General features: G+C 38.8%; 2 protein-coding genes across 5 annotated transcripts in view; one reads left to right on the forward strand and one right to left on the reverse strand.

Moving 5' to 3' along the window:
- Positions 1–787: 787 nt before the first annotated feature.
- Positions 788–16,940, reverse strand: PDCD10 (programmed cell death 10). Of its 3 annotated transcripts, none has more exons than XM_026105733.2 (8): positions 16,811–16,940; positions 9,121–9,331; positions 8,194–8,247; positions 6,649–6,766; positions 5,863–5,989; positions 3,302–3,380; positions 2,878–2,960; positions 788–1,271 (listed from the first exon to the last, which is right to left on the reverse strand). In XM_026105733.2, exons 2-8 carry the CDS (start codon positions 9,214–9,216, stop codon positions 1,190–1,192), a joined length of 639 nt encoding a protein of 212 aa, XP_025961518.1. In that variant the 5' UTR covers positions 9,217–9,331; positions 16,811–16,940; the 3' UTR covers positions 788–1,189. The 3 variants fall into 3 exon arrangements, with proteins under 3 accessions (XP_025961518.1, XP_025961520.1, XP_025961519.1); XM_026105735.2 differs by lacking the exon at positions 16,811–16,940 and adding an exon at positions 15,916–16,084; XM_026105734.2 differs by lacking the exon at positions 16,811–16,940 and adding an exon at positions 9,982–13,506.
- A 155-nt stretch (positions 16,941–17,095) lies between these two features.
- The window catches only part of SERPINI1 (serpin family I member 1), a 54,903-nt gene continuing 53,608 nt past the window's right edge, over positions 17,096–18,390 (forward strand). The window contains exon 1 of one of the 2 annotated variants that reach the window (XM_064516585.1): positions 17,096–17,219. The gene's annotated coding sequence lies outside the window, so the exon portion shown is untranslated. The remainder of the gene's footprint in view (positions 17,220–18,390) is intronic. The other variant, XM_064516586.1, reaches the window with a different exon arrangement.

The following is an 18,390-nucleotide window of genomic DNA, read 5'->3' on the forward strand; positions in this document are numbered from 1 at the left end:
CAGGTTTATAAACTGCTTCAGATTCTTCCCTAAATTTACTAGTTATTTCAATGTAAAGACTAAATGAGATTTTTAGAAATCAGTTCTATGAAGATTCTTTGTATTTCAAAATAAACTCAACTTGCATTTTGAAGGGGCATGCAAGATATTCAGTAGGGCATATGGAATATTGCCATGCAACCAGAGTGATAAGATTTGAGTCTTTGTCCATCAGCAGTTCATCATCTGCATAATAATGAAATTTAACAATCTAGGTCTCACGTGATTTAAAAAAAAAAAAAAAAGCCTTCTATGGCATGCATAGCAGAAACATCACTGGTGTTACCTAGAAGAGGCCCCCCCCCTCACTGCCAAAAGGGGCGCCAATATAAAAAGTAGCTGTCTTAAAATATTAAATTAAACCATTTGCTGCACACTCAGATGCATATATTTAAAGAGGAGTACTCAAAATCCTGGAATATTCTAGGAGTAAAGCCTGCTAATCTGCCACCAACAAAAAAATTAAAGAAGTGGGGTTAATTTCTAACAAAAACAAAAAACACACCTTACTTCTGGCATCCTTTATAATTTTGCCAAAGATATTTTAATAGAATTTTTCTGGTATTCTGGTCTAATATTGAATGACAATCAAAGTCTCAGCTTTAAAAGAAAAACCCTCACTTTTATAACTGATCTAAACTGCCAAAAGCCTTAAGCACCCAAATAATTTGAATTTCTTCCATTTAATCAATGATCTGCAGTTCTGAAAAGATGTTACACATTTCTGTTCACATACAAAAGGACAGTCTAACAGATGTAAACTATTTATTGAATATTTGCCACCAATATTGTTAAATACATAATCTTGCAGATTTTCGCTTTCAAGTTAAAATGTCAGAAACAGAACACCAAATATTTACAATTCTTATAAGGAATGTTACATAATGACACATTAAGGCGTAAATTCTTTTGGCTTATAATTCTGAAAAGAATGATAATAGCAAAAAGTGATGCAAAATCTTCGTTGTGAGATTATGATTAAGCTACAATGTTTTACAAAAATATGGTGTAAGATGGCAATAATCCCATTCAAAATCCTGCACTGGGCCCCTACAAGAGGGGCTGATAATTTATACAGTCAAAACTTTAAAATTTACATATAAAGGTACCCTAGCCACCATTGAAAAGTACAACTCAACATATACAGTTTTCAGGCCACAGTTTTGAAGGTCTGGAGTATCAAGTTGGTTTGATGAATTAGTCGGTTGGCACTTATGAACACATTTATTGCCCTGTTAGAAAAGAAAAAGATAGTATTTCAGACATTTTTAGAAATGTGTCATGTCATTGAATAAAACATAGGATTAAATCTGAGTAACTAAATATATTAGCATCTAGGCTTTGCAAAACAGAAGCACCTTTATATGTTTCACAATATTGTGATCTACCTTAAGTTTACAGCTGGCAAACAGATATCCTTTCTAGACCTACCTATGCAAATAGACCTATCATTTATTGGCAGGAACCTAAAGATCAATCATTTAGTTTTGGGGGTTTGACTAACTAAAGAGTTGAACAGACGGTCATTAAATGTTGTTTTTCTTTTTCTCCTCCCCAGAGCTGAACATTGCATCCCCTGATAATTTCAGAATTTGCAAGTCTCTCCTCAACAAATACTGAACATGCATTTGTATGGAAGCAACACACTATTTTGTTCTTTAACATAAAGATAAAAAGGGTGAGGTCACTGAATTTTCAACTAAGTAATTGTATCTCTAAGTATGACTATACCTTGTTTACTGCTTGTTACTTTCTGGTGGGGCCACAGCATCTTGCAGGGCATGCAGTTCTGACATAGCTAAATTACTTCTTATTCCAGAAGGATAAGGAATTCAAGTCTTATGTAGGATTCCTTGCAACATGACGTAAGGCAGTTTAAAGCTTATTCCCACCACTCATAGCACAGCATTCACTTCACATTGGGCTTAAAGCTGGTCTCCTTCAGTATGGTTGGGTATGCACACATACACCAGCACTCCCCCAAACTTCAGTCATAGCTCTTCCTAATCACCCGACATACTGTTTAGACCTAGGTCATGAGAGCAGCAAGGTGGTATTCCCAGCTGGTCTCATAAGACTTCTTTCCTCTAGTAACACACTGTCCCCTGAATGTTCTTAGCCTTTGCTAAGTTCAGCAAGACCAGAAATGCAAGTTAGTTCTCATCTGTAAAACAGCATCATGTAGAACACACTTTGGTACTGTCAAAAACCCGAGAGGTATAAGCTCATCATCCAAAACCACCGCTACAACGAAATACACAAGAATAACAACTTCAAAACCCAAAGCCTGAAAAAAAGCCTCACTTAACTGACTAAACTACTAGTTAGAGTATAAAAAAATTAATCTGCCGAGTCATTCCAAATATTACAATGCACTAAGTAGCTATGAAGAAAGGACAATAAAAATTTAAGTCATCTAAAAATGCTGCATAGCTGTATAGTGTTTTGCAAATGATATTTTGAAATAGGGAAGTTATTTTTTCAAATAGAATATTCATAATTTTTCCTTGTACATACATACACAAAAACACCACACGAGGCTATACAACTTCACTATTTGTGTAAGAATTCAAAGCTCGTACTGTACGTGGATGTTATATGGTCTCACAAAATCGATTTTCCCTCCCCACAACTGCATTACAAAAGGAATACTTTTTTAAAGCAGCCACAATGGTCTGAGAAGGCACTCAGAACCTGGGTGGAGAAAAAGAGTTAGACAAGCCCTGAGGAAGGTTGTTAATGCCCAAAAGCTCATCTGATTTCTCCAATCATGCCAGTTAGTCAAATACAAGATTTTTTTTCATTAAGTACAGTTTGTCATTACAAAAGCATACTTACTTTCCATCTTTAAAATAGGTTTTCAGAGTATCACTGAAACTTTTGGAGTATTTTACAAACTCTTTCTTTTGGTGCTCAAGTGCCTAAAAAAACAAAAAACAACAGAAGTAGAGTCTTCACGTAAGTGTTGGCCACAGTGAGGGTCTTTAATAAGTTAAAAAAGAAACAGGAAAATAGGTTAAAAATACATACATAGAGGAATTTAAATATTTTAGAAGACATACAGGGAAATGATCCTGTTCCTACTAAACTGATACTTTTCAATTAACAATTTTCTTGCTAAAGCAGTAGGTCTATTTGAAGTTTTCTTTGGCTACACATTCTATTATCGACCAGTTAAGCTCTCCTATTCATCCTTTGATCATAAGGATATGCTTCCTCTTATACTATTAAAAGCGCTGTATAAAGAAGTTATTTCACATACCCTCCGGTTCTGGTATTGATATTTCTTGAAGACATTATTTACTGTGTCAAGAAGTTCCTTTATTGCACTCGCGATGTCCCTATTTGGCAATAAAAAGATAGTTGTAATATCCTCAAATTATCTTAATTAAAGGCTGGAATTTAATCTCCTTCTACAAGCAGTCAAATCATATTTCTTAAAACATTCTCTACTTTATAGAATGAATGTCAGATAGGATGTAGTGAGACCTAATGCAAAGAGCCTGTCAAGTTACAAGGTAATTCAAATTAAGTATCAGCAAGTTAAATTCTGTCTAGTAACATGGGACTCTTGTTAAAAATACTCAACTCTGTTCACTCTTTTATACGCAAGGATCAAGCTACATTCAAATGGGAGCACAGTCATTAGTATCTTCTACAACTGTTTAAATATTCAGACCTAAACACAATGTTTGACCCTTCAATATTTTTCATATTAAGAGTCATTCTCTATGTTGAAGTGTTTTGTCATTAGCATCATAGAAACAATGGAATGAAAAAAAGTCTTCATGGAGATCTCAGTGCTAGCAAACAGACCCCCCGATACCTCCCCAAAGAATAGTGAACATATTGCTATGTAGTTCAAATTGAGCAGGACCCACTCTTAATAAGACTTAGCATTCCCTCTTGCTGTATTGAGGAGTAGTTATCAATATGCCGTATCAAAATTCTTCATTCCTTGACTAAGTATCATTAGGGTCAATAACATCAGGAGAGTCAGAGTTGTAGCTCTGTGGGTATATGATGCATTACTTTTATTAAACTATTTGATAACTTTTTGCATTTCAGAGTATTCAAGATCGTTTTCTGCTCACTAGGCAGAGTGTACAGATATTCAGGTACTTTTCTGCTACAGTGCTACAAAGTACCTTCTTGCTTCTGAGATCAGTGACGTTTCAAAAATATATCAATAAAGTACAGTGAATCCAAAATTAATTGTGAGCCATCCAATAAACCAAGCTTAAGACCTCACATGAATACAACAACTTTGTCTGACCCTTTGCTTCATGTTTAATATTTGTGATTCTGTAAGTATTCTTTGCAATCTTAAGATACACAAATTCTCTACTGACTTTATTCTCTTAAGAAGGGAAATCCACAAACTTCCAACTCCTTGCTGAAGCTACAAATTCCAAAAGACAGAACGGCCTTCATGTTAGAAAAGAACTTTTAGGCAAGGGTTGTGGGGGGAGAGAAAAGACTAATACAGTACGTGAGTAAAAACTAGGTCAGGTAAACTAACTGGTTTACCAAGTATTTTCACTAGATGAATTAGTCTGTCTCTAAGAATTTTCTGCAGAAGGTAGAACCCCTCCTACACTCTGCTGTCAGAGACTGACTACACAATCTGTTCATTTGATCCCTAGCAGAAAAGAAAGAGGAATCTCTGTGTGCAGTGACAACAGAATAAAGACAGTCCTGAGAGAGATCTATTGCTGACAAAGTTTCTCTGCGTCAATGGTAGATTCCCTTTAGGAGGTTCCAGATCCTATTATCTTGCTCTCTGCCTCTACTCCAAGGAGACAGAATCCCCTAGTGTGAAGTGCTAGGAGAAGAACTATTTTTGAGGGAAGCACAGGAGAGGAGGAAAGCTGACTTCTAAGAAATCCATTATTAGATATGGATATGAGGCAAAACTATAAAACCTTACATAATTTAAAAAGGTTGCATAATACTGCGTAACTGATTCTGTTCTTGAAGAGGCCTTTGAGTCCTATAATCACAACAGTACTTAAGCAGCTGTATGTGCACATACAGTTCACAGTATAAAAGGGAGAAAATGAATATAAACATGAAACCAAAGGAAATTAAACACTCAATATCCATTAAACAAATGCCATTAAGTTCTCTTAGGGTAGCTATATAGCTTCATATCAATGTGCTCTACAAACCTTTAAAATGACGGAAGTTGCAAAAGTTAAATAGAATTACAATAGTGCAATTAAGGTGCTATCACTTTAAAGGTTCAATTTTTCAATCATGGAATACATTATATTATGTCAACAAAATAGCCCCTAGCACGTATCGACTGTTTTATACTTAATAGTCATGAACTAGAGAATTCTACACAGGGGTAGAGTGCTTTCTTAGGGCCTCAAGACAAGTATCACAGTAATAATATTACAAGTTTGTACAGCCATTTTAATTAAATCTGTAACAGCAGAAGTGGTATAGTATAAACAGATTCAGAATCTTACATGCTTTGCAACATTATGTGAATGTCACCACAAACTACTTCTTACATGAGAGAAACTGATTTTAATTCAGCTTTTCATGACTGTTGGAACTGAAGATTTATCTGGCCAGAGAAGTTCAGCCCAAGCAAAATTAATGAAGAAAGAAACCATTGCTTCTTCCCAACTGTGCACAGACATTTAGTTTATTTAAAACACAGCATCGGTCATCCTGACTTGGCCTAGCCACGCTCCCCAGGAAGCACCTGCCTCAGCAAGTACCAGCACACAAATTGGTTTTAGTTTGTTATGTTGAAGGACAAAGTGCTTTGATCCTGATCTGCAGATAAATACATAATATAGTACTTACTTGATTGTCTGAAGAAACCTCACTCTGTCATTTATCTCATCAGGAATCTTACTAAGAATCTGTTTAAGTGCTCGTGCCTTTTCATTCAGGTCTTGGAATTCTGATTCTGGTCTTTCAATCATATATTCTAACAAGCAGAACATTCAAATATAGCGTTAGTTTTTCTTCAAGTTTCTAGTGACAGCTAAAACTGCTACTTCACAAAATGCAGCCTTATCCTCATATCTTACTTGAAGGTGAGCTTGACAACAATAGCCACACACCTACAAAACTGCAATGGATACACTTTGCATCAACAGAAACATAGCATAAATACCATTACTGGAAATTTGAACAAGAAAAAAGCCTATCTTATTTTATCAGTGTGAGACACTGAAAAAATTACACTTATCAAATGCAGTATTAAAAAGAACTTAAAGCTACTTTTTGCTCATATAACTACTGCTAGTAATTTGAAACATGGAGAAGAAAGGCAAGTTTTATCCTCTCCCTCCATATTTGCTTTTTTTCTGGTGGTTTAAATTGCAAAAGGCAAACTATGCAATTCCCCACACAAACATAAGTTCTAAACATTCATTCTCTTTCTTTCTCTTATTAGTCAAGTATGTTTGTGAGATTAACTTCTGAAAGAGGTATTCAGAAAGTACTACTATTCTTCTACTATGCTGAATAATAGAAAACCTATTAAGAAAAAGAACTTTTGAAAATAGGTACAGAGAAATACATGTTCCTAGGCAACAGCATAATTAAAAATACACATATTCAATGTAAGGGATGAGATTTTACCTTCTACATCATCAGCCGCCATACGCAGAAGAGACTCTGTGAAGTTCACATCCACACTTTTTTTCTCCAGAATTTTCATAATGATGTCCTGTGTGAGTCCTGGATTTTCTTTCTCAGCCTGCGTCACAAAGATTTTTGTTTAGACATGCAAGACCTGAATACCGTGAGCACAAAGGCAGACTTTTATGCAACGTACTTCACGTAAAGCAGGAGTTTGCTAGAAAATTTAAGAGTCTAATGGGCTTAAACAAGCAGATTACATTGTACACCATTCTTCTACTACAACATCCATTTTTCTTAGATTACATCATTGGCTTTGCATAAGCAACTTTCTCAATAAACTTTTTCATTCATTTCAATGTGAATAATACTCCATAATGAAATTCTCCACGTTTTGTTTAACTCCTATAAACAAACTCTGAGTGAATTAAATCCTAGTATGTACAATACCTTACTTTGTGTCAACCACAGGTATTTCACCCCATTTCCAAAAGAGATTTTAAGTCTGCTTCTTACAAATCACATCATATGCTCAAACATCCTCTCACCTGCTTTTTTGGAAAAGCCACTCTCTTGACAGAGAGCAGCTATCTAAGTCAAGCTGAACTAGACTAACATTGGAGGTATTCACACTACCTGTGTTGCTATCAAAAGATTATGCCCTGTTAAATAAGAATGAGAAGGACTTTTTTAGTACTACCATTTCCTTCAGCATCATAGTTTTTGCATTACTTGCATTCTGCTTAGCTCTTTACCACCAGTTTTAAAAACATTTTTTAACATATAAGAGCTCTAGTTGAGAATTAAGACTCTCTAAGTACAATTAGATTTAAATGTAGAGACAGGGAAGTATTATTTATTTACATGGGTCACATGTCAAGATGGTACATTATGTATATAGTTATTTTTTGTTTAAAGGAAAAAAAATCACCAACACTTATAAATAAAGCACTAGGAAAGAATCAATTCCTAAAGATTTAAAATACACAAAATAAAAATTCTAAAAGGAGAAGCATCTTTTTTTCCACTTACTGCTGGATACAAGAATATCAAACACTGAATCTCCCTCTCAGCCACATAATGAAATCCCATATCCATTCATTTTATAAATAATTTTTGCACTTTGCTACGTACCTATTTCCCCATAAACATCTACTCTAAATAATCTTGCCATGAGTAGACTAAAATTGTTACCTTTACCATTTTGCCCTGCCTTCACTGACCACCCCCTCATTTAAGCTTTTGCATAACAGAGAAAAGATAGGTATATCAAACAGTTTTATACAAGCCACGTCTTAAATCTTTCAGATTCCTATTCATAACATGTACAGCCACACTAGCCTAACTTACAGATGGATATTACCAATCCATGCAATTGTCCACAGATATATTTATATAGATGTGTTTTTAAGATTATGGATTAAGAACAAAGCAGTCTTAAAACAAGACAGTACAAGGAAGCAAGACAGCTGAAAGTTATTTTAAGCTTCATTACAGATAGTTTACATTCCAAATAACCATTTCTCAATACAAGTTACTGCTCACCTTAATAAAAGCTGCTCTCAGTGTCTGAGCTGCAGATAGATTTACTCTTTCTAGCTGCAATGAAAGTTTAGAATGATTAGCAATTCTAATGTTATCAGAACAAAACAAGTCAAGTACTCAGGTCTTACCTTAGAGAGTATAATGGAAAAGGGAACAGACAAAAGAATACGAATGACTGGTCTGATCTGAAGGATAGAGAAGAAGTTTGCTCCCAAAGGGAAAAAAAAAGACACCCCCCCCCCCCCAAATAAAAGTAGAAAAGCCCCCAAAGACATCACTGGACATGTTTTGATTTTGTCCAGCCTGCAGCTGCAGTTCCAAAGCAGCTTTGGAAAACCATCTTGACCATCCCCAATACTTGCAGAAAGAGAAATATCCTATTAAATTACAGCCATTAGCAACAAAGATAAAAGATATTATGCTGTTCACAGGTAATTGTACATTACTTGTCACAAAACACAGAAATTACTAAAGCTATGTTGTATCTGCAACTCTTATAACTGAAATAAGTTTTGGGCTTTCTGTGGAGTTATTTACAAAAAGAAAGAAACACTAAAATAACCATCTCAAAAAGAACTGCATATTCAAGAAAAATGTATAATTTTACCAAGATAGTTGGTCTAACCTTTAACTTCTATATTGTGCACTATCAACCAACCTTTTCTGTGAAAATCTTGTCTACTGCAAGAGTTAAGGAAAAAAAGATCAGGGCCAAGATAACTAGAAACCTTTGAAGAATCCGAAGTGTTGCCTTTGGAAACATGGAAAGTGTTGCCAATGGAAAAGATTAAAAAATCCATAGAAAGAAGATTGTGTTAGATGTGTGGCAGAAAGCTTTCCATATCAAGATGAGCAACCTATTACTGTGATCGTATTTCCCAACGTAAATGGGTTTATTGCATTCTAAAGCAAAAGCATGTAGCTTACCTCATTGAAGACAGGGTACATAACAGCATAAAGTGGCATGGAAACCATAGAAGTGGTCTCTGCTTCATTCTTCATCTCTTCCATTGTCATCCTCATTCAAAGACCCACTTCTCAAGAAAAATGCTATAGAAGCATAAAACTCCTCATTCACTGAAGCGTTTCTTCTTTTTCCTCGTTGTGCAAGAATAAAGAACTTAAAAAGTATGTTGTCCTTAGGATGCATGAAGGGGGAAAGAAAAAAAATTAAGACTTGTGCTTATGACTGAAGTTTCTGAAAATGAAAAGTCACAGAACAACATTAAGTTTACTATTGCCAGAAAGTAGGAATTATTTTATGGCAGGAGTTTAAGTAAATATGTTTCTACTTAATGAAATTTCAAAACCCTAGTTCAAATTTATTAAATGAGCACACATCTTCAGTAAGGTACTACTGAAAAGCTTTGGCTTAAGTTCTTATATAACTCATTTTCCTGAAAGTAGTGATTTTATTTAATATGCAATACATAAATCTTGCCACCACTAGTAAAAAACAGCATAAGATGCCTGGCAGCTCTCATACATGAAAAGCTTTCTTTAAAAGCATTAAACACTGTAAACCCAAAATACTAATAGATGTGTTACGATACAGCTAGCATTAAAACTAGATGCATATTCTAAAATAAATAGTATCTATAGCAAGCTATGATTCTGTTGAAAAGAACACTAACAAATATTACAGAACACAAATATCAGTGCCTGCTTCCTGCCCGTTTGAGTTCTGAATACTACATCTTTGTTTTCACATAAGCAGAAGTCTTGTTTCCATTCGGGGTGTGTCAACTGCTATGTTAACTCAATAGAAAATTGTTCCAGTAACTGAACCTAGTTTTTGGAAGTTCTCCACCCAGTCCGGCTCATCCTCTCCAACATGGAGCCATCACTGCTCAGACCCAGAAGCGGTGTGGAAAAAAGGTCACCCTGTAGGTTCATAAGAAATCTCTGTAAAAGTATGCTGTATTTTTCGTTTAACAGGTCAAGATTCTTTTAGAATATTTTACACAACACATTGGAGTTTATAGACTTAAAGTCCAAGTTCAGATTAAAGATGCACAGATAGATCTAGTTTCTTGACACATTCTTATTTTTCCCAATTGCTAGAAGAATTCTTCAGACATCAGGCATTCGTGTATTCAAGTACTAGATTTTATCGGTATTTTAGTGTAAAGACAACGCAAAGGGAATTAAGAAATATCACAAGCTATTATAGTACTCAGTATTCCTTCTCAGTAGTTTGAATAGGTTAAAAAGGCCAAAATGTTTCTTCTAGCTATATTCCTCCTTATGCTTTGTGGCTAGGAGTCTTCTGCATGAAACCATTTAAATAGAAAAAAAAGATGTTCATTTTGCCCAGGACAGGTATATAGCAGTTAACTATAATTATACAAAGGGAAATTTGTAATTGGTTACAGTAAGCACAGAGAGGAACCTGGATGACTACAAATATCATGCATGTCGTATCTAAGTATATGACTAGGTGGTTTGAATTTAACCAGAAAGTGAGAAATCAAGTAAAGAACTAGTCACATTGTGGAAACAGCCCATAGTTAAGAAAAGATTTGAAAAAAATTAATATGACTATCGTAAGAAGTGACCGTTCTTTATGCGAGTCTTCTGACATGAATCACCTATTCTAATTTTTTTTAATCTTCATTTCATGTATTGTTCAAGCCCTTCACCATGACATACACAGGCAGATTCCTACAGCCATAAAAAAAGGCCTGCTGTGATTTTAAAAAGTGATCTGATCATATGAAGAATGTCCACATGGATGGAACTCCAAAATTAGGATTCTCACATTTATATCACCTACCAGCAGCTATTTTACAGCTCTCAAGAACACAGAAGAGTAAAAGTGAATACTCATCACACCTCAAAGTTGAGTATGTTTAAAGAATTTGTTTCAAAGTTATAAAATCATGCAAGGTCTACTCAAATATTAGAGGGGAAAATACTAGTCTAAACAAGTTTTCATTCACAAGTGCAAGTATCAGCTGTCCTATTTATTATAGGTGCATATTCCCTGCACTAAAAACTCAGGCACATAAGGGGTGGGGGGGAGAACTGTTTATTTTACTGTTTAATTCTGTGTTTCTGCAAGCTCAGTAGAAAGAAATAATCCAGTGACAACTACACAAAGGAGGACATCTGAAGAGAGCATTTCCAGATTAACTTACTGCAAGTTTTTACCTAGGTTATTGTCATCAATAGATTTTTAGCTTAGTTTAAGACAGCCATATCAGGTAGCTGTACATTGCTCTAGTCTTCCCAAAACAAGATTTTTGATCTTGGGAGGGAGAAGACGGAGGATAAAACTAACCATTAGATAAAATTACACTGTTTACCAGTTAGCATTTTTTTCTTCTGAATATTGCTAACTGAAAAGATGTTTTATGATGATGAAAAACTATTATATCACAGACTACAATGAACAACCCATTTACTCCTGAACAGCCATAAACTATTACTAATCTATGGCACAGTTTAATCTGCCATTTAGAAACAAATATATACAATCTATCATCTCTTTACCAGATACCAACACTCAAAAAACAAAAACAGAACTGGGTTTTATATTAATACAAAGGATACAAGTGTTGTGACTGAAGGCAAGAGGTAGTTTTAAAAACATGTACACACAAAAAATACGTAAGAAACACCAAGTACTTTTGTTGTCAGCCTATGAAGAGAAATATAGTCAAGCTATCATTAGCCCTGGTTGCCTGTTATTCTGTAAAGCATCCCATTTTCCAGAAGATAATTGCATAATAACATGACACTCAATTACCTAGTGTATCTGACTGCTAATATCACCACACTATGTATCTTCATAACTAGAAAGTGACTTCTTTACATCTTTTATATGTAATTTAGGTGTACTGCAGTCTTTGATAGTGAAAAATAGCAGGGAATAGAGTCCTTCCAAAAAAACACATTCATTTGTGTTCCAGAAAGATAGTTTGCCATAGCCTCACTAAAACACATACAAATATTATCTTAGAAGGTCTCAATCCTGCTTATGGGCTGAATCGCTACGGAAACTGAAATCAGTTCTTTTATTTAGATAAATTATTAGAAAGTCCATGAGCCTTCAGAAGGGCCTGACTAAAGCCAAATTTTAAATGAAAATTATCATGCAGCTTTTAACATTTTTTTTGGTCTGTGATCAAGAGCGGTCACATGCATAGCACCAAGACTTAGGGCAACACTGTCTTCTGAAAGCTTAACTCCAGTTCACTAGAATCTCAAAACAATCTTTTAACTGAGATAAGTTTACACTAGTTCCATTAGCCATTTAACTTAGTTTTTACATTATCAAAGAGATGGAATAAAATTCTGTGAAAACATGATGTTAGAGCAGCACAATGTGTAGTTCTGTGCTAACTGAGCTCAGACAAATCCTGGCCAATTACTGTCAAAAGATGTACAAAGGTGTTTCTCAACTGGCATAAAACTTGTTAATTGGTCTGAGAAAGCAAGAAAACAGTCTACTACTACCACAGTCTTCTATCTACTGCCTGGAAATAAACACAGACTGCCAAATATAAACTGCACGTAAGCCTGATTTTTATTACAGTGATCCCACAGATTCAAACATAGCCTGTTAGCCAGTAGGTATAACAAAGTCATGCGTTACATCAGATGAAATCAGCCAAAGAGAATGAAAAGGATGTATACAAGGGAATTTAGAGAGAATCTACATTTGAAAACAATGCTAAGGTGCCTGTCTACAATCCTGTCTGCTCAGTCTAAGTCAAACACATCAAGCTCTATTACAAGACATGTATTGACACGGAGTATGCTTTCACTGTCAGTACAAATCTTATATTCTACCCTTTAAAGTTTCAGCACTAAAGTATTGTTATTCCAGCTATTCAGTAAGCACTGAGAGAATCTGTAAATTTTAGCTGATGAACAAATTCCAAAGAATTCTTTGATGGACCTATTCCTCTAATATCTATCCAATGAGATTTTAAATCATTCCACTCAACGATGTCATTAAAAAAACCTTAAGATAAACTTCCTGTAAGCCAAAAAGAATATATAGGAAAAAACACCACACTTTTTGAATTTTACAACTACTGTTAATAGTGACCAAAGTAAAAGATTGCTTTCTCTAATCTTTTTGACTGACAGATTTTTGGTAAAGGACTAAATCAAGTAGCAGAAATACAGAGCTACTTAATGAGAATACCACTACAACCTACAGTAATCTGCCCAAAACTTGTATTTGCTCATAGGCCAACGTGAAAGCCAGTGAGATATCTATGAACGTAAGAAAGGTGTTTGTTTAAAAGTACCTTTTCAAATTCTGTTTAAAGAGAGCACAGCATCTTAATTATAACTCTAAAGCTAAAAAAAGAAAAAAAAAAAAAAAAAAACAGGAACATTATGCATCCACTGGCATAACTCAGGATTGAAATCCTGCCACCAGTAGACCTACCTATGCCAGCATAATGCTGTCTCTATCCCACTCTCCATATACCTTAAATCTGGAAAACCTTAAGCACCTAGACATTAATGCCTAATCATAATCTTTCTTTTAAGAAAGCACTGAAGAGGAAGAAGGCCCTAAGTAGCGATCTAACAGATCAATGATTTCAATTGCTGGCTTCCAGGGGAAAAACAAAATTACGACTCTACAATTGCTGGTAAAAGCTGTCTTTATTGCCCAAAAGTTCTGTTCCACCTTTTGTACTAAGGATTCAAGAACATCAGGTTAAAGAAAGAGCCCTCCAAAATCCCCATTCTACCAAAAAAACCCTAACTTATGCTCAAGAAGAAAGAAGAGGGAAGGGAAATAGCAGTTAGTGTGAATATTATCCTGGATTCACAGAGCCAAGAAGTTTGGCCCTTATTTGTAAATCCAATGTGCACAGTAGTCAAATATTTCTGAGAAAAGAAAGTCTCATTAATTACAGGTGAAAATTTTATGGGGGCAGAGGGGGAAATAGAGTATACTATTTTAACTGCATACACACCGCCACACAGCTTGGTTGCTTTATTATGCCTCCCTCATTAACGGCCATTTAAAAAACAGTTTAAAAATGCTTTTTCCTGTTCAGACACTAACTTACCTGCTAGCACTATACTTCAATTATAGATTGCAATCATCTCCCATTGTACAACTTAAAGTATATGGTATAAAGCCTTTACAATACAAAACTATTTTTCCTCTTTTAAAAATTGAAGAGACTTCATGATGCAGTATGCATTTGCAAAAAGATTGCCAGAAAAAACTAAAGCAGCTGATCTTTCAGACCCAGACAAGCAAGGCTTTGGCTAAATAAGAATACTAAGAAGGTAAGGCTGGCTTGAGACATTTGGAAGTTAATTCCTTGTCATTCACTTTCTGAAGGCCTCCTGCTTCAGCTTTCTGAAGGGCAAGCAAGAAACACCATTTCTACATATTGGGAAGAACTACCTCACCTTCTCTGAAAAACAAAACAAAACAAAAACCCCAAAACAAAAAATAGCTCTGGATCTAGCTGACAAATATAGCTTTCTACTTTTAATTACTGCAAGCCTTAGAGAAACCAAAGGCTTACACTGAAGAAAATATCAGCTTTACCTCTACTTTCCTTAAGTGCAACATACTAGCCATCTGAAAGATAAAAAAAAAAAATGAAAAAAATGTGAAGACAGACATTTTTTCATTGGAATGAGGCGAGTAAGGAGAAAAAGGCTGATATGTGTATAGGGGGTAGGGAAAGGGATGAGGACTGAAAAGCCAAGTCTGATCAATACCCATCTTCTCCAGTGTCCTCTCTGAAAGTGGTTAGTAACACATTTCAGAGGAACACACAAAAGAAATCTCAACAAAACATTAGATCCAACAGCTTTACTTTTAAAAATCAGAAGAGATTTCAAAATTTAAGTTTCAACAGTCACTTTCAGACGATTCATTGGAATGAGCGTAGAGTTCAACTACAATGACAACTTCTGTATTTCAGAATCAGTAATGATAACCAGAAACAGTTAAAAAGGCACTCTACTGTACTAGTTCCACGTTCTAATTTGTATACTCAGTAGTTTCACTGAAAAGATAACAGAAAGAATATTGTCAGAAGATAGCATTGAAGTTTTAAAAGGATCTTTAAACACCCTCTACTAAAGACATATGCAGTTATCAAACACCCGTCCAAATACACTATAGCCACTTACACTTGAGTTCGCTCTGACAAAGCATAACTGCTTATGCATTATATCTTTGTGAGAGTGATTCCTATGACTAAATCAGAAGTCACACAAGCAATTCATAATAAACCCAAGAAGTCTACTTTTAGAATCGGATCAACTTAAAAAAATAAAAGCTTATTCTGAAGTCACTCTTATAATTAATTCACATTCTTTTGTGATGCTGAGCTTCAAAATGAGGATGATTTAGACTTTCCTAATACACCTAGTTTTAGTGCTTGCCACATGAGGAACAAGAATAGCCTCCTGGACTGCATCTCAATTTCACTAGTTACCCAAATGAAAAAGTTATTTTAACTGAAACAGGTCACTATTCTTAGCATGCATAATGGAAACAACATATGTCAGCTTCTTTTTCAAGTTCCTCCGCCCTTTGGGGATTTGAATGTGAAGGTAATATTTCTGTCTCTATTTTTCCAACAAACACTCTAAGAAATTAGATACAAACAAAACCACTTTCAAACACACAAACGTGTTTAACAAGCAAAGGAACAACAGAAAGCAATTGCTTCCTCTAGTACAGAAAAGACACAAGCCTGGCCCAAAGTTTCAGCCACCTACCTGCGCCCCCCACACCTGTAAGCGGCGGGAACGGAGCAAAGCCGGCAGTTAACGGAGCAGGTTAGAGGGACATCTCGGTGTTTACTTCGCTGTTTCTCCCGGCGGTATTAGAGCAGCCCGGGCAGCGCTGCCGGCCGAGCCCCGGGTGCGGCGTGGGGCCGCGGGGCGCTTTCGCTTTCCGCTGCCAGCCGGGCAGCCGCAGCGCTGCCCCTGCCCCAGGGCGGGTGTCAAAAACGCCTTTCCCCACCCACCGCGCCCGGAGAAGCGCTGCCCGCACCGCGGGGCGCCCTCGCTCCCGCAGCGCGGCCAAGCCACCTGACAGCGCTCCCCGCCAGCGTTAGGGCGAGCTAAAAATACACATCCGGGCCTGCGTTTTCCAGGCCCGGGCGTCCACCCGCAGGGCGCTGCCGGGGACCGGGCCGAGGCCGGGGCAGTCCCCCCCCCCGGGCCCAGTACGGGCGGGCCCCAAACCGCTAAAGGGCGCCGGGAGCGGGGGGGTGCGGGAAGGGCGGCGGGAAGGACAAGCCCGCGCCAGGCCTCGCCCCCGCCTCAGACCAAGGGGAAACCGGTCACCTGCCCGCCCGGGCCAGGCGCCGCGGCGCGGGGGTGGGGAGGGGAAGGGAAGGGGGGCGCCTCCCTCGCTCCCCGCCGCGCTGCGCGGCCCGCCCGCGCTCCCCTCACCTCAGCGCAGCGCTGCCGGCGGCCCCCGCCGCCCGCCCGAGACCCCCGCCCAGGCCCCAATGCTCGAAGGCGTTTTACGCTCCTAGCGCAGCGCAGCCTCGAAGGGAGCGCGAGGCCCTACGCAAACACACTAACGACCCCCCTCTCCCCCCTCCCTCTCCTGAGCGCACGCACTGCCCCGCTGGCACGCGCCAACGGCGACCCCGCGCCTTACCGTCCCCCCCGCCCCGCCGAGCCCCCAGCGCTCCTGAGTGGGCTTCGCCGCCGCCGCGCCGGAAGTGCCTGCGAACAGGAAGCGTCCGCCGCTGTTACCACACACCAGGCGTTGTCCGGAAGTAGCCGGCGGCCGCGCAGCCTCCTGGGATTTGCAGTCCGCTCCCAGCCGCCACGCGCCCCACAATGCAACGCGGCGCTGGGCGCCGGGCGGAGACCCGGAGGAGGAGCGGGTGGGAGGGAGCGTCCAATCGGCGCGCGGGGCGGGCGGAGGGGGCGGGGCCTCCGCGGGGCGGGGCGGGGGGATATCTAGGCGGTGGCTGAGGCGCCGCGAACACTCCCCGCGGCGGAGCGCGGAGCGGTGGGTGCGCCGGCAGCGGGCAGGGTGGCCGGAGCGGCGCGGCGGGGCGGTGAGTGCGCTCGTCCCTTCCCTGCCGGCGCCCCGGTGAGGGGTGGGAGTTTGCCCGGAGTGGTTTTGTTCCGTGGGTTGTGGGAGGCTCTTCGGTGCCGCCGCGCTGGGTGGCGGCTCGCGCGTGCGGCGGCTCGCGCGTGCGGCGGCGTTAACGGCCGCGGGGAGCGGTTGCCCCCGCGCGAGCGGTTGCCCCCGCGCGAGCCCGACCGTTAGCGCCTGAGGGGAGGCGCGCGCGCCTGAGGGGAGGCATCTCGCTGCGGCGGGGAGGGAGGCGGCGAGGGAGGAGGGTGTTTCCCCGCCGTCAGGAGAACTTGAGAGAGGGGGGAGGAAAAATAAAAATAAAAACCTGCTGCTGTCAGATCCTTTCCGCACCCGCCTGTGACGCCTGGGAGCGCGTTCCCTCTCCTCGCTGGCAACAGGAGCCGTTCCTCCGAGGGCAGTCTCGGCCGCCCCAAGCAGCTTCGAGCACGGGCGCTTTATTTCCAAGTAATTGTGTGATGAGTGTTGCAGCAGTACTTTAAAACTCGCTTATGCCGGAGAGGGTGATATAGTACAGGTCTGCATGGCTTTTCTGGTAGCTGCCCAGCTAGAGCGGTGATGGGCTTCCCTTGTTTGAGACACAAGTGTTTTGTGGGTGTTTTTTGTCAAAAATCGTAAGGAAAAAGATTGGAAGATATTTTAAGGAATTATCTGGCCATCTCCTAGTTCCAGGGCAGGGTCAGTTATACATGAAGATTTTGTATACAGCTTTATATGGATACATACAGCAGTTACTCTTTCCATTTCCAGTCAAAAGGCTTACATGTCCTGACCAATTGACCTATGACTGTGTTTATTATGAAGTTTGTGACTATGAATAATCCTTTTGCTTCTGAAAGCAGAAGTTTCAGCTTTAATCTTATGGTATCCTCCCTTTTGCTTATAATAACATTGTAAAGCATTTCAGTGCTCAAAAATCTGTAGAAATATACAGAGTATTTTTTTTGTCTGTTAGGAAACTTACTTGCATGTTATTTGCTAGAGATAATTGTGTTACTGAAAAGCTTTAGATTAAAAGTTTTAAATTGTATTTAAAAATAATTCAATACTGTTGAAGTGTATAACTCAGTTTTGGGTTTGTATCTGCATTTGTATACATCAGTATGAAAACTTTTTTTTAATACTGTCTA

The sequence above is a fragment of the Dromaius novaehollandiae genome, chromosome 9 (genome assembly GCF_036370855.1).
Source record: "Dromaius novaehollandiae isolate bDroNov1 chromosome 9, bDroNov1.hap1, whole genome shotgun sequence".
Lineage (NCBI taxonomy): Eukaryota > Metazoa > Chordata > Aves > Casuariiformes > Dromaiidae > Dromaius > Dromaius novaehollandiae.

Excerpts from the sequence above, each read along its gene's own strand:
- PDCD10 (XM_026105733.2), bottom strand. The coding sequence starts at position 9,216 with ATGAGGATGACAATGGAAGAGATGAAGAATGAAGCAGAGACCACTTCT. Across the intron at positions 6,767-8,193 it reads TGAGAGCAGCTTTTATTAAG|GCTGAGAAAGAAAATCCAGG; the intron begins GTGAGCAGTAAC and ends TTTGTGACGCAG. Across the intron at positions 5,990-6,648 it reads GGCGGCTGATGATGTAGAAG|AATATATGATTGAAAGACCA; the intron begins GTAAAATCTCAT and ends TCTGCTTGTTAG.